Source organism: Odontesthes bonariensis, chromosome 15 (assembly GCF_027942865.1).
Source record: "Odontesthes bonariensis isolate fOdoBon6 chromosome 15, fOdoBon6.hap1, whole genome shotgun sequence".
In the NCBI taxonomy this organism is placed as follows: domain Eukaryota; kingdom Metazoa; phylum Chordata; class Actinopteri; order Atheriniformes; family Atherinopsidae; genus Odontesthes; species Odontesthes bonariensis.
Window position 1 is genome coordinate 10,238,093 of NC_134520.1, and position 14,444 is coordinate 10,252,536.

At 39.1% G+C, this 14,444-nt stretch overlaps 1 protein-coding gene across 3 annotated transcripts in view; it reads left to right on the forward strand.

The window, feature by feature from the left end:
• Nucleotides 1–14,444, forward strand: part of nlgn1 (neuroligin 1) — a 331,652-nt gene that overhangs the window by 299,891 nt on the left and 17,317 nt on the right. For all 3 annotated transcript variants that reach the window (XM_075484973.1, XM_075484971.1, XM_075484972.1), the window contains 3 exons: nt 9,153–9,365; nt 11,706–11,972; nt 12,057–12,418. In XM_075484973.1, the coding sequence (XP_075341088.1) occupies nt 9,153–9,365; nt 11,706–11,972; nt 12,057–12,418 (842 nt within the window). The remainder of the gene's footprint in view (nt 1–9,152; nt 9,366–11,705; nt 11,973–12,056; nt 12,419–14,444) is intronic.

Consider the following 14,444-nt stretch of genomic DNA (forward strand, 5'->3'; position numbering starts at 1 on the left):
GAAGTTATATGACGATGATTCTGATTAACATTTTCAATATTTTAATGTTAATCTTAACATTAAGATTTAACATTCTACTTTGAAGCCAATGCGAATGTGGTATGATTTCAATTTGAAGTCAAGGGCGACAATAAAAATAGAGAAGTTGGAGAGTTCATCTGTTATGTAACGGTACCTTTTCTTTTTTTCTTTTTCATATCTTCCTTTTGATGTCATTGTACTTTTGATTGGAGTGACATCTGTTAACATGTCATAAAGCTAATGCATGATTGACTGGGTTATGGCCAAAAGTTCACTCCACCTTTTGTGCAGCATAGCTGTTTTTCCTCAGACAGAATTTTCTGTGACATCACTACACAGCACTATAACTATATTGTTTAAAAAACATGACTTTATTGTCCTGTTTGTCACATTTTTATTGGTCTGTTGTCACTTGTAAAATGTATTAATAAGATGAAACGCTGCCTTTCACAAGTTGCTAAACAGTGACAGACACTTTTCTGTTTACACACTTAAATCTGTCACCACGCAAACAGGGCAAATGAAAATGAGAGCTTGCCTGAAAATGAGAGCTTGCTCTGTTTGTCCCTTGCGTTGTCTAAATAAAGGTTGGGTGAGTGAACATGCTGTAGCTCTATATTCATTATTTCCAGTGAGAAATGATGTGTGCCTCATCAGCATTTTCCCCAGCCAGCTGCCCTTGCCATGCGGCTGTCTGTGGTGGTGTTCTGTGCACAGACCAGATTGAGATGGAGTACTGCAAATATTATCTGTAAATATTTGGAGATGCTTTTGCACCATTTGTTATGGGCTGACACGTGGGGTGGGAAAGAGTGGGAGTAATGTTCTTAAGATGGGTCGAGTCTTTGGTGTGACCATACAGTGTTTTACACATAATGAACGGTTCGTGTTGCAACTGGATTTTGTTTATTTATTTTTATTTATTTTTTATTTTATTTATTTATTTATTTTCTTGCATTACATTGCATTATGAAGTGTAGCTCCTTGATTTACTTTTTACAACTTACGGTGTAAAAGTTTTTGAACACTATTGTGGGAGCTAAAGTCAATTTTAGCTTAAGTCAGATTTTAAAATGATGTATCCAAGCTCTTTTACTTGTTTCTTACAACTGTTTCAACTTCAACATGAATTAACATATCTTAAATACAATATATCTATCATAATTACAATACAATGATGGTCTGAAAAAAAATAAACAATGTGAAGAATGGTCAAATTAATGATGAGTTATGTCAAGTTTAAAGGAATGTTTCTCCAGATCTTTATTTATGTTTTGTTTCACTGTGAAATTATTCATAACTAGGCCTGCCTGCCACTATAAAATAATAAATGTGAAATCACAAATTTTTGAGATAACATTAGCTGAGATTAGCTGTTGATGTAAAATGCATACAGTATATGTGCGATGTGTACACACTCATATTTCTCCTGTGCTGCTTAGAGGAGCGGTAGTTGAAATGACATCATGGTGGTGGAGGCTGGGTTTAAGGGGATAAACAAAGAAAAACATATGCAAAATAAGAAGCTCTGATTCTGCCTCGAAACTGTAGTGTCAGCAAAAATCTGAAAAAGATGGACTCAGACAGCCAGGAATTAATTGATAAAAAGTTTACTGGAAGGAACCACTTCCAACTAGTGTTGTGTGGAATAGTATACTCTCCGATACTTTCACAAATCTGCACTAATTTCGTGTTAACAGGTACTTTTTCAACACAATACGTAGTTATTCCCCAATGTACGGGATCTCTTACCCACCAGTTGGCAGTGACTGACTTACATCTCTTTCTGCCTGTGTGTGAGGGGAACTGTGGCTGTATCAATGCGCTCCATCTTTAGACACACAGACGCACAACGGATAGTTTGATGGGATGGGAATGGCTGAGCGAAAGCGTGGTCATGTATGGAGCTTTTTTACATCCGAAAATTAAAACAACGCTCCGTGCGATGTAGGGTGAGGGTACATCTTGATTTGCTCTTTCTACGGTTCAGTTGCCATCATTTGAAATTAATATGTAGGTTCTCAGTAGATCATTTTGTTTTCATTTCTATTGTCATCATTTCTCATCTTTATTACAGCTGAAAATGCTCCATAAACATTTAATTCCCTTTTTTTAACAGATTAAGCTTTTTTTCTCTTTTTCCTACACTCAATTGTCTCTTTTTTCTGGTGGTCTCTCAACTACATTTTCTATCGATTTCACTGACCATTATACACTATATCTGCTGCCAGTGTGCATGCATCACTGAATGTGTTCACCCTAATATACGTTTCTTTGCCGCTCTTTCTTATTCTTTCTTTTATGGCATTAAGAGTTACTGAAAAAGAGAAAACAGAGAAAACAGAGATAGGATTTTCATATGCGGACCAGGACCCGGGAAAAATAGATTTGTGCAGAGAAAATTATAGCCAGCCTTCTCTATTTGCTTTGGCAGAGATAGAAGAGATAAAAGCTGAATTCCTAGATCAGAGTTTGCCTTCATTTGGTCATCTCAGGAAGATTAGAGGTCGAGGTACTGGGTCTCATTCTCACTGATGATGGAAAGTGTCTTTTAGCCAAACCTTAGAAATAGAAGCATACGATCTGTGGTGCACAAGGGACAGAACAGGCTGCACGTCTTGCCTCATAGTGCAAGAGAACATTTACATTCAGAGCACACCACCATAGACAGGGCATTATGGATTCACTGTGCCTTACAGCAAAACTGAGGAAGTGAAGTAGCATCTTTTATTGTACTTCTTTTTCTGGTCTTCTTCATTTAAAGGTCACATATAATGTCCTTTCTTCCTTTTTTTTTTTTAACAATTTGACGCAATTTTTTGAGGTCTTAAGAGAAGTATGGGACAAGCTTAAAATACCTGTTGGTTTAAGCACAGTGGCTCTTCTTTTAGCCCTGTTTTCACAGCTGACTGTTGAGGGTCTATTTTGAGGGGTGATGACTTACCAAGTGCTCAGGCCTGCCTCACCTCTGGTGAGGTCAGCAGCTACAATTCAGGCCGGCTTGTTTGCACGTGAAAAAAGTTGCAGATCAGAAAGAGAATGTCCCTGACAGAACTGTGATTTAAAGCAGAGTCAAGAAGCTTGAAGTGCCTCCAGGTGCCTTGTTCTGATTTGGCACAATGTAAATAAACTGAATTGAAAAATTGAACGGAACCGTTTTGTTTCTGTATGTTTGTATGCTGGCTAAAGACACACAGTCATGTTAAAGTGTTATGTCTAAATATTAGGGAAATGTATTAGGAAGGACATTCCCAACACACTAGATTTATGCAATTTTAATAGTTTTTTCCTCATGTGAAAATGCGTACATGCATGTATATTATTTAATATAAACAAATAGGGAGGGGAGAGCCTTGCCAGTCACGGTGTTCTAATTGTTTGCATTGTTCGCTCTTTGTGATTGCCAGCTTAATTAAATCAATTGAAATATATTTTCTTTTGTTGTTTTGTGCACTTGTTGCTTCCATGAGAGTTGGCTTTGATCAATAGAAACAAAATGATAAATTAATAAATCAGTGGAAAGAATAGAAAAGAAAATAACTTAATAAAACAGCCAACCAGCTTATACAGCTGTCTATTGGCGTCAGCACGAGCATGTGGATGCAAATTTATTGGATTGGATTGTGTTGGAGTCTGTACAAAATGTACTGTGGTACTGTGGCTGATTGATTAAAAGCAAGCTTTCAGCAGTGCACATGTGTGAAGCACATAGAACTACTTGTCACAGATCAAATCAGAGCACTAGAATCAGTTAATGAATAAAAGTGGTTTATTTGGTAAGAGGAATGATGGTCAAGCCCGGGGGGGGGGGGGTCACAGAAGTGATCCATGTGGGTGGTCTGAGCCTGAAAGAAGAGAGGTAAGTTTATTCAATTTTCGGTTATATCCCAGAAGAATTCCTGGTGAGAAAAGATCCACTGAGAGAAGTGATTTAGATTAGGTTTCTTCAAAGTTCAATCAGAGTTTTGAGTTCAATCTTTTTGCATTCTGTCGTAGATAGGTTAGGTTCTTGTGGTCGATCCAAACCACAAACGGCTGTCTAGATCCTAGAATTGTACCGCCAGTAACTCTCGATTCCCTACGATGTAGTTACATTCTGATAGGGACGAGCAAAAGGAGTTGAAAGCGCAGGGATGGGGTTTCCCTTACTCGGTTGATCGTTGGGAGAGGAATGCTCCCACTCCAGAGTCCGAAGCATCCACTTCCATGATTAACTGTTTGTCTGGATCTGGTTGGACAAAGATGGGGCTAAGATGAATCTCTCCTTGAGTTGTCTGAATGTGGATTCAGCTTCTGTGGCCCAGCAGAAAGGAATTTTAACAGATGTGAGTGTAGTAAGTGGGGAGGCTACCTGACTGTTCTTTTGGATAAACCGACGATAGAAGTTGGTGAACCGCTGAAATCTCTGAAGTTGTTTTGCGAGTGGTGGATACTAGCCAGTCTGCGACCGCCCTTATCTTTTCTGGGACAGTCTTCACCTGCCCACTCTCGAAGACATAGCCAAGAAATGTGACGGAGGAGACGTGGAATTCCCATTTTCCATGACACTATTACATCAAAAAGAAGTACCATAACAAAACATTTTACTTTAGTATTTATGTGCACACTGGCGGCCTGTCCAGGGTGTACCCTGCCTCTCGCCCGATGACCGCTGGGATAGGCTCCAGCCCCCCCGCGACCCGACCGAAGGATTCAGCGGATATAGAAAATGGATGGATGGATGGATTTATGTGCACATGTGTGTGTGCGTGCTCTACATTGCAGTTCCGTCGTAACTTTTCAGCACACGTTACATACCAACTCTGTATTACCCATTTAGAAATTAAGCAAATCTCAAACTTTCTCATTTACACAAAGTGCCATTTAGAGGAGTGTGTATGAGCAATTATTAATATAATACACATCATGTGTGTAATTAAATTGAATTAATCAAATTAAGATTAATAAGTTAATACTGTAACAGTTATATTCATTTTAATTATTATGTAATATCTAACAAAAATGCATATAATTAATGCTAAAATTGCTACGAAAAAAATTGGTTTGGAGAATAATGGAATATGGGCTAAAGGAACATGTAAAGTTCTATAAAGGGATCATTTCAGCTTTTAGTCTATCTATCTATCTATCTATCTATCTATCTGGATGAAGTGTACCCAGATGAAGTCAGTGGATAGCTTTAAAAAAATCCAAGCCAGTTTTGTCAAGTTGTTACCAACTCAATCTTAGTTGCCACTGACTGACACTTCAGTTGATAGAACTGTAGGCTAATTGTCCTATGATTTTTGTGCAGTTGGCTTCATTCACCCGAAAAGGCTGGAAGGAGCAACATATAATACAATAATGAAATCTTGCTTCAACAAGGCTTATATTTAAGACTTTAAGAATTGTAAACTTGACTGTACATGATTAAGTGTCTTGAATGATTAAAGTACTTTTTAAAAAAAGACAATGTGGGACTTCAAGGAATGACAAGAATGTCCTTGACTGAAGATTCCTGCTGTTATTATGAGAATGGGAAAAAAAAGACCTCCATACACTTTGAGCTGGCCTCCATTTGTTCATGTATAGGAAATTATAGGATGCCTGCAGTATGTCATGGAGCTTTTAACATGGAAATAAGAGGGTGAAAAAAGGTACTGTGGACTGAACATGACATTTCTTTAGGGAGACCAGAGCTCTCCTGTGGATATGGTATAAGGTCCTTGTCTTGTCAGTATGTTCATAACTCAGTGGCACTGGATCTTTAAGCAGCCTCTCTGAACAGGAGGATTAATTGAACAAAGAAAGAACTGGGGATAACAGTGGTCATGGTTGTGTGGCTGGGATGGAGAGGACGTGATTTTAGTGTGAAGGATGTTGATGCTGGGATGTTTAGGATCAAGCGTGAGCTGGATTATTGATTAGCAAATATTAATAAGTGTCTGAGTACAGTTCTTAATATTCACTGAAATTATTATCAAGAGTTATTCACTACAGGGCACCACTGATGGACGTCAGAAGCTAATACCAAAAACGGATATGACACGTACAGAGCAGATATGAGGCCTAAGAATCTGAGCGCTGACATTCAGAAGCAGCAGTTTATAACACACACAATGACCACAAACACCTTCTCCTTTTAAATGGTGTAATACAATTTATTAAAGTTGGCACAATGATTAAATCAATGGTACTTCAATAATAAGCACTATTTCTACTAATAAAATACTGTGTACAAAATAAAAAAGCAATTGGAGAAAGATGATTAGTCTATGTGTGCGAGTGTGTGTGTGGATGTTTGTACTATAGAAGAGGAGAGGACACTGAGACAAAACAGCAGCCGTGATCATGTCATTGTAAGGGCACAAGGTGGTGTCTGGGACCATGTGCTCAGTAAGTCATGTGTTAGCCAGAGAAGCTACAACAATGGGGGATGTGTAGCCCATGTGTTACCTGGAGATCCTTGGTCTCTTTGTCTGTGTACGCATGTTTACTAGCATGTAAAAGAGAATGACAAAAATTATGCACCACAACACAAAGACCATGTCAGGATGTTCAAATCCCTCTCTGGGTGTCACTTTCTGGTTAACCAAGACATTTCAAATGTTAGTGTCCGACTTGTGTTTAAATGTGTCAGTGGTTAGAGTGGGTCGTCCAATAACCAGAAGGTTGGTGGTTCGATTCCCACTCTCACCACTCAATAGATTGGTGAACTGAAAGCTGGAGGGGTGGCAGTCCATGGCTGAGGTGCCCTTGAGCAAGGGACCGTACCCCCATGCTCCCCGGGTGCTGTGAATGGCTGCCTACCGCTCCAGTGTATATGGCATCTGTGTGTGATCCTGTGCATGTATGTGTTCAACAGGTGCCACCCTGGATGGGTTAAACGCAGAGGGGTAATTCTGTGTATTTCCTGTATCTGCATGACAATAAATCTGATCTTTCATCTTAATCTTAGTGATCCTAAAAGAAGGATGGTTAGTTTACATGTAAGATCACACCTAACTCCATTCAAATTTACTTTAAGGTCTAAACTATATGACCACTAACCCTTGTAAAAAACAAGTTATACATAACGCACTTTTAAAACAAAGGAGGTCCTATGCTTAGCCATATGGCACTGATGCTAATGTCCAGTGTTTTATTGTTACCAAAGTCCTTGGAGATGTCCAGTCCTAAAGGAAAAGGGCTATGAACTGTCCTGTCTCCAGTCAAAGTCTTGTCTTTGTTATAAATCCCTTGTGCTTTCTCACAGAAGGATTCTGGTTGCTTCTTCTGGTCCCATTTGAGTTAGCGCTCAAGCTTACTCTGGACCATCTCTCATTAAATTCTCAGCTGTGCACTTTTCTTGAGAAGGGAGTCCTTGCAGGCTTTGTGTGCTAAGTAAAGGCTACACTGATCCTGTAGGCTTTGAGAGCAGAGATTAGCAGGCATGGAGAGAGACATGGGAGAGGGGGTGGGTTTTTTTACAGCAATTTCTTACAGTATTTTTTACCTTCAGACAAGATACCATGTTCAAACATATTTTTCAACTTTGTCCAGGAAGTCATGACCACAGCAAGTTTTAGAGAAGTTGCATGGAAAAAGCGGTCTCACTATAACAAAATTTAGTCTGAATTTAGGTATACTTTTGTTTAGTTACACCTGTTAAATGTTCTGACATTGCTTTCCCAGTCATTCTTATTCATCAAATATGATTGAGTTCTCACCTATATTGGTGACCAGTGTTATTATAGCCTATGAGAATTAAGGATAAAAAGTACAAAAATTACATCAGAACAAGTAAGCAATATTAAGATGGATTGTATAAAGACCATTGGTGTGGAACTCCATTTACCCAAGACACTCTATTCACCAAAGCCTTCATATCCCTAAAAGATGTGTGAAGAAAAGGCCTGGAACCTATCCCAGTTGCCATTTGACAAGAGGTGGGGTACAGCCTGGATGGGTTGCCAATCCATCATAGGGCCATTCAGGACAAACATCCACGCACACTCACACCCACTCTTGGGGTCAGTTTAGAATCACCAATGAACCTAACATGCATGTTTTTGGACTGTGGGAGGAAGCCAAAGTATCCAGAGAAGACCCATGCATGGAACAGGAGAACACACAGACAGACCCCAGCCAGGGTTGTCGCAATGGTTCTAACCACCATAACACCGTTTGGTGCCAAAGATACAGGAAATTCACACATCTGATATCTTGGGGGGAAAAAATGCCTTATTTATAAATAACAAATAAATTTGATTAATTTATTCTGAACAAACAAACAGCTGTTTTTATGACAAATAAGTCTCTCATTATTGTTCTTTGGCGAGTTGTAGTTGAAGCTGGATCATAATATATGAAGCATAAATCTTTTACTAGTGACTGAAAGAACGAGATTGTAGACACAAGCTGCTGAAATGGGTTTCCTTCAGAGGGTGGCTGGGCTCAGCCTTAGAGATAGAGTGAGGAGCTCGGTCATCCGGAGCGAAGTCAGAGTAGAGCCACTGCTCCTCCATATCGAAAGGAGCCGGCTGAGGTGGTTCGGGCATCTGGTTAGGATGGCTCCTGGTTGCCTCCCTTTGGAGGTTTTCCGGGCACATCCTAATGGGAGGAGGCCCCGGGGCAGACCCAGGGCTGGTTGAAGGGATTTAATGTCCCATCTGGCCTGGTAATGCCTCGGATCCCCCAGTATGAGCTGGAGAGTGTCGCTCGGCAGAGGGATGTCAGGATTTCTCTCCGCAACCCAACCTTGGATAAGCCGATGAAAATGGATAGATGGATGGAAATTTTTAACCAACTTGAGTTGTTAGTGTTAAAATGAGCTCAATATCACTTTAATTGGTTTGACTGGGTACTAACTTTAATTTTCTTGTGGTGAATTATCAAACAACCAACCTTGATGGCCGTCCTTGCACAATGGCCTTTTATCCCTCAGTATATGCTTACATTAAAACCCAAACTTTTTTTTTTTTTTTAAACCTTTATGTCATTATGATGAAAAGTCTGTACCTTAATGTATAAAATCAATAAATCAAATAGCTAAATTAATTAATTGATTATACTGATGATGTTACTGAACCCTTTATATTTAAGACATTAACGACAACGGTGATAAGAAGAAGCTAAGAAACATTTCTTCTTTTCTTTGTTTTCTTATGCAGGCTTCCTAAGTACCGGTGACCAGGCAGCCAAAGGGAATTATGGTTTGTTGGATCAAATTCAGGCTCTGCGTTGGACCAGTGAGAACATAGCAGCCTTTGGTGGCGATCCTTTACGCATTACTGTCTTTGGCTCAGGTGCCGGGGCTTCTTGTGTGAATCTCCTCACACTGTCTCACTACTCTGAGGGCAACCGCTGGAGTAACTCTACCAAAGGTAAACCTTACATGTCACTGAAATCCAGGATGTGTCTTCAAATGAATAACCCATTCAAATTTTGAATGCACTTACCCTAATTGTCCAGATTTTAGTATTGTATATGTAAGCATGCACACATCTGTACGATGTGACCATGTGGGCGCTTAATGTGGAGGAAACGCAAAATACTTAGTAGTTTTGTAGATCTTGTTTTTGATATAATTTTTGCTGCATATTTTTGTGTTAAGTTTTGATTGGATATCTTAAAATGAGCTATCCGTTCTTATGTTTATCTTACATGTACAGTGGTGCTTGTTAGTTGTTCTATATTTTTTCTTTTTTATTGTTTGCATGAATCCGACCCAAAACATCATCAGATGTTGAGAAAAGATGTAAACATTAATAAGAAATAACCTGTGTTTGTTAAAACAAAGCTGTTGTACTTGTTCCTTAAATTTCCAGAAAAATTACCATTATTACCGTAAATTCCGGACTATAGAGTGCACCTGAATATAAGCCGCACCCTCTAATTTTCAAAAGAAAATCCATTTTGTATTTGTATAGGCCGCATCGGATTATAAGCCCCAGGTGTCCATATTGTAATATGAGATATTTACACGGAGCGATGTTACACGTGAGAATTTTTAAACTTTTAATTAAATGTGTATGGTAACATAAACAAATACATACTGCAAATGCTTTTTTTCCCGAACAGCGCCTGTAACACCGATGTTTAACCTAAATACCTTTCCGTAAAGCACAAATCCTTTTTTTTCCAAACAGTGCCTGTAACACGGCTGGTAAAAAAAAAGACAGCAGCTTACCAGGAAAAGTCATTGATCGCCTTTAATTTAAAAGCTGCATTATATGCATTTCTTCGTTTGTTTTCCATGTTGAGGGTGAGTACAAATGACCGATTTATCGTACAATTTCATTGGACCACTGTGAACTATTCGTTAATTTTATTGGTCTAATGTTACAGGGAAAAATTTTTGTTTTTTTTAAAAAACATATTAGCCGAACCGTATTATAAGCCGCGGTGCTCAAAGCCTGGGAAAAAAGTAGCGGTTTATAGTCTGGAATTTACGGTTCTTATCCCTGAGTGCCAAAAATATAGGAACCTATAGGATTAGCATTGAAGATTAAATAACTGTCGGGTATTTTTGTCAAACATATGATAAGTAGATGTAAGAAGATCCCCTGTTTCATTTAAATAACAGGGATCCTTACAATATATATTTGTGGTAGTGTATCCTGCGATTAATAAAAAGGGATGTCTTTGGAACTTTAAGAAATAGTTGTTGATGCTCATCTGGCTAGAAATGGATAAAATTTTGGACTGCACTGTTTCAGGACAAGCAGATGGTGTACTAATAAAATATATGCAAGATCACAGTTACCCTCCCCAGGTGTAGTTGACCAACAAAGTTCCCTCCAATTTCAAGATGTGTCTTAATCTGCTTGAACATTGGAAAATTATAAAGTTCATGAAAAATAGTAACATTGTTGTCTAATGAAGAAAAAGAGGCTAATGAAATCAAATTTAATTTGAGACCAAAAAATAACTTTGGTTCAGATGAGTAATTATGTTATACGAATACCTGACATTCCAACATGAAATCCTAATTTTATCTAAGAACCATGGTGGTGGTCAAAGCATGATCCAGGCCTCTGTCACACATCTGAGCAAGGATGTCTTGGCATAATTGTGGGAACAGTGACTTCTCAGTGATTTCTGATATATGAAGTCACCTGTCCTTGGACTAATCTCAAATGAAAGTGGATTATGTGTTAAAAAGTCATCTCACACAAGTAATCTTACAAAAGAGAGGTTTAAGAAGAGAAAAGTTGAAGATTTTGAGAATGATGAAGTTAAAATGTTGACATTAATTCAACAGAAATCTGGAATGAACTGAACTGTGTAGGTCATGTGTGGAAACCCACAGGAGTTGTTCTAAACAGATAATTGATTGAATTTCTCCAAGCTGATGTGCAGGGCTGAAAAACAGTTAAGATTAGTCAAATGCTTACAAACTGATTTCTACTGACAAATATGTAATATTTAATATATAATTTTCTGCAAGATTCTTTTGTTTTTTGCTTTTCTGAAAATTCATGTTGGTGGTGTATCTGGATGAGATAAAATGCATTGGGGGAATAATGAAAATGGTGTAGTTAAATTTATATCTTTAAATTCAGATGAGAAATGCAGAAAAATAAACTTTAATTGTGTTTGAACTGATTGTGAAATGTGACAATGAACTACGCCACCAGTTATCAGATTAATTAAATTAACATTAAACACGTAAAAACATTTGTTGAATATTAAAATGTCTGTTTCTTTGTTTTTGTCCTCAGGCCTGTTCCAGAGGGCCATCGCCCAGAGCGGCACAGCTCTATCTAGCTGGGCTGTCAGTTTTCAGCCAGCCAAGTATGCCCGGATGCTGGCCCGCAAGGTGGGCTGTAACCTGGAGGACACTGTGGAACTTGTGGTGTGCCTGCAGAGAAAACATTATAAGGAGCTTGTGGATCAAGACATCCAGCCAGCTCGGTACCACATTGCCTTTGGCCCAGTTATTGATGGAGATGTTATCCCTGATGACCCCCAGATACTGATGGAGCAAGGTATGAATTCATTTTGTTTTAAAAGCCAGCAACATCCAACAGCGTTCTACACTGTTACCAACTGTCTACACTGTGTCCTGTCAGGTGAGTTCCTCAACTATGATATCATGCTGGGAGTAAACCAAGGCGAAGGCCTTAAGTTTGTGGAGCTTATTGTCGATAATGACAACGGCGTCCAGGCTAACGACTTTGACTACGCCGTATCCAGCTTTGTTGATGACCTGTATGGCTACCCAGAGGGTAAAGACATTCTCCGAGAGACAATCAAGTTTATGTACACCGACTGGGCTGACAGGCACAACCCAGAGACCCGACGAAAGACGCTGTTGGCACTTTTTACTGACCACCAGTGGGTGGCACCAGCTGTTGCCACAGCTGATCTACACTCCAGTTTTGGATCACCAACCTACTTCTATGCTTTCTACCACCACTGTCAGACAGAGCAGGTGGGTCTCCAGCAACTGGGTTGATTGTACTGTTTATCTACTTTAGTCTGTCATCATCTGATAAAAGTTATGAAATTCTGTTTAAAACACTGCAAACACACAGAACTAAATATTCAGTAATATTATACAATATTAATACTATATTTTGTGTAAATGAATTGGTATTTCATTGATTCAGATTTGTGTGATTAATTGACACTGATAAGGAATAAAAGAAACTAGGAATTAAAAAGTCAAGTTAACATCATTGTATGCCAAGTATTTCCAGTTAAAGGTGGGGTAGGGGTTCTTTTTCTGGAGCATTTTTTTACATATTGCTTGAAATACTCTTCACACCCCCATTGCAACCAATTAATTAAAAGTTTTGACACAAATATGAAAAGTTTTAGTGGCCTCTAGAACGTACAATCTAGGAAAAACACTATCCAATCATACTGAACGGACCGTTAACAATGATTGGATTCTGATGCCGTCCATCAAACTCCAATCTGCTCCTCCCTCCCCCTCCTCCCCCTGTGCGCGTACCCTGCTCCGTGAACGAATTATGCGTCCAGAAGCTTGGCAGGAAGCTAAACTAGAGCCAGCTTGGCTAGCACCTAGCATTATTAAACGTATAGTTAGCATATACTAAATACTAAATACGGCAACGATCGATGCTTGCTGTCAGAACAGCGCTCATGCACCTTTGTGCTCGTGAGCGTTCATGTACTCTAGAAGCGTGGCTTCGGGGGAAATCTGAAGAAAAGGGTTGGGACTTTTGACCTGTGTATTTGCAAAATGCAGCTTAGCTGGACTCAAAATCCAGGATCTCCTACCCTACCTTTAATTCGCAGAATAATGCACCACAAGGCTTTCTATGACCTTATAGCCCTTGTTAATAATGCAACCACGCGGTGGTCGGTGGCGTAGAGGGTTAAGCAGGCAACCCATGTACAGAGGCTACAGTCCTCGCTGCAGCTGGCTCGAGTCCCGCATCGGACGGCCCTTTGCTGCATGTATTTCCCCCTCTCTCTGCCCCCTGCTTCCCGTCTCTCTTGAACTGTCCTGTCCATTAAAGGCATAAAAGCCCAAAAAATAATAAAAATAAATAAACAATGCTACCACTACTTACTACTACTACTTATGATATGACAGACCTCAGTCTATTTGAAAAGATTTAAGATTTTATTTTGAAGAATGGCCAAAAGTCTATAATTTCATTATCATTTCCAGTCTGGAAATGACAGATTTAAAAAAAAAAAAAAAATTTGAAGATTTTTTTACATTTCACTTGAACAATTTGGAATATTTGTCCTCCGCTTTTAAACCATCCAGGTTGGCACCTGTTGACACACTCATGCTCATGCACAGGGTCACACACTCAGACAGATGCCATGCACTTGGAGCGGTGGGCAGCCATTCACAGCACCCGGGGAGCATGGGGGTACACTTCCTTGCTCAAGGGCACTTCGGCTCCGACAAGGAGGTGGACTGACACAGCTGTCAGTTTCACCAATTTTTGGGCATCAAAACGCCAATCCTCCGGTTTTTGGACAACCGACCGACTCTAACCACAGAGCCACGGCCTTCCCATTTTTCTTGACACATATTTCATTCTGGCCACTATAATTTCAGATTTTCTTCAAATTGAACGTATCCTAGTGTTCTGCATTTGCATAAATGCACATGAATGAACTTGCTTATATTACCAGTAATATCTTAATTAGATGTTGGCTTTCTGTACTGGCCTCCACGAAGAATTTTAGAAACGACACTTTTTGTAGTATTTGTAGTATTTTTTTCATATAACTCACAATTTAGTTTGCGCTTTTTCCATTTTTCGATTTGTCTTATAAATATATCTTACTACCTTGGCAGTTTTGAAAGAAAATAAGGAGTTCAGTTAACATTTGTTAAGGTGCTTTTTAATTTTAGTTTAATTTCACCACAAAGCAGCTCTCTTCCACCATTACCATTCTCTTATGTCTCATCCTTTCTCTCTTTGTAATACATGGTATGATGTGGCAAATTTGAATGCATGTAGCAA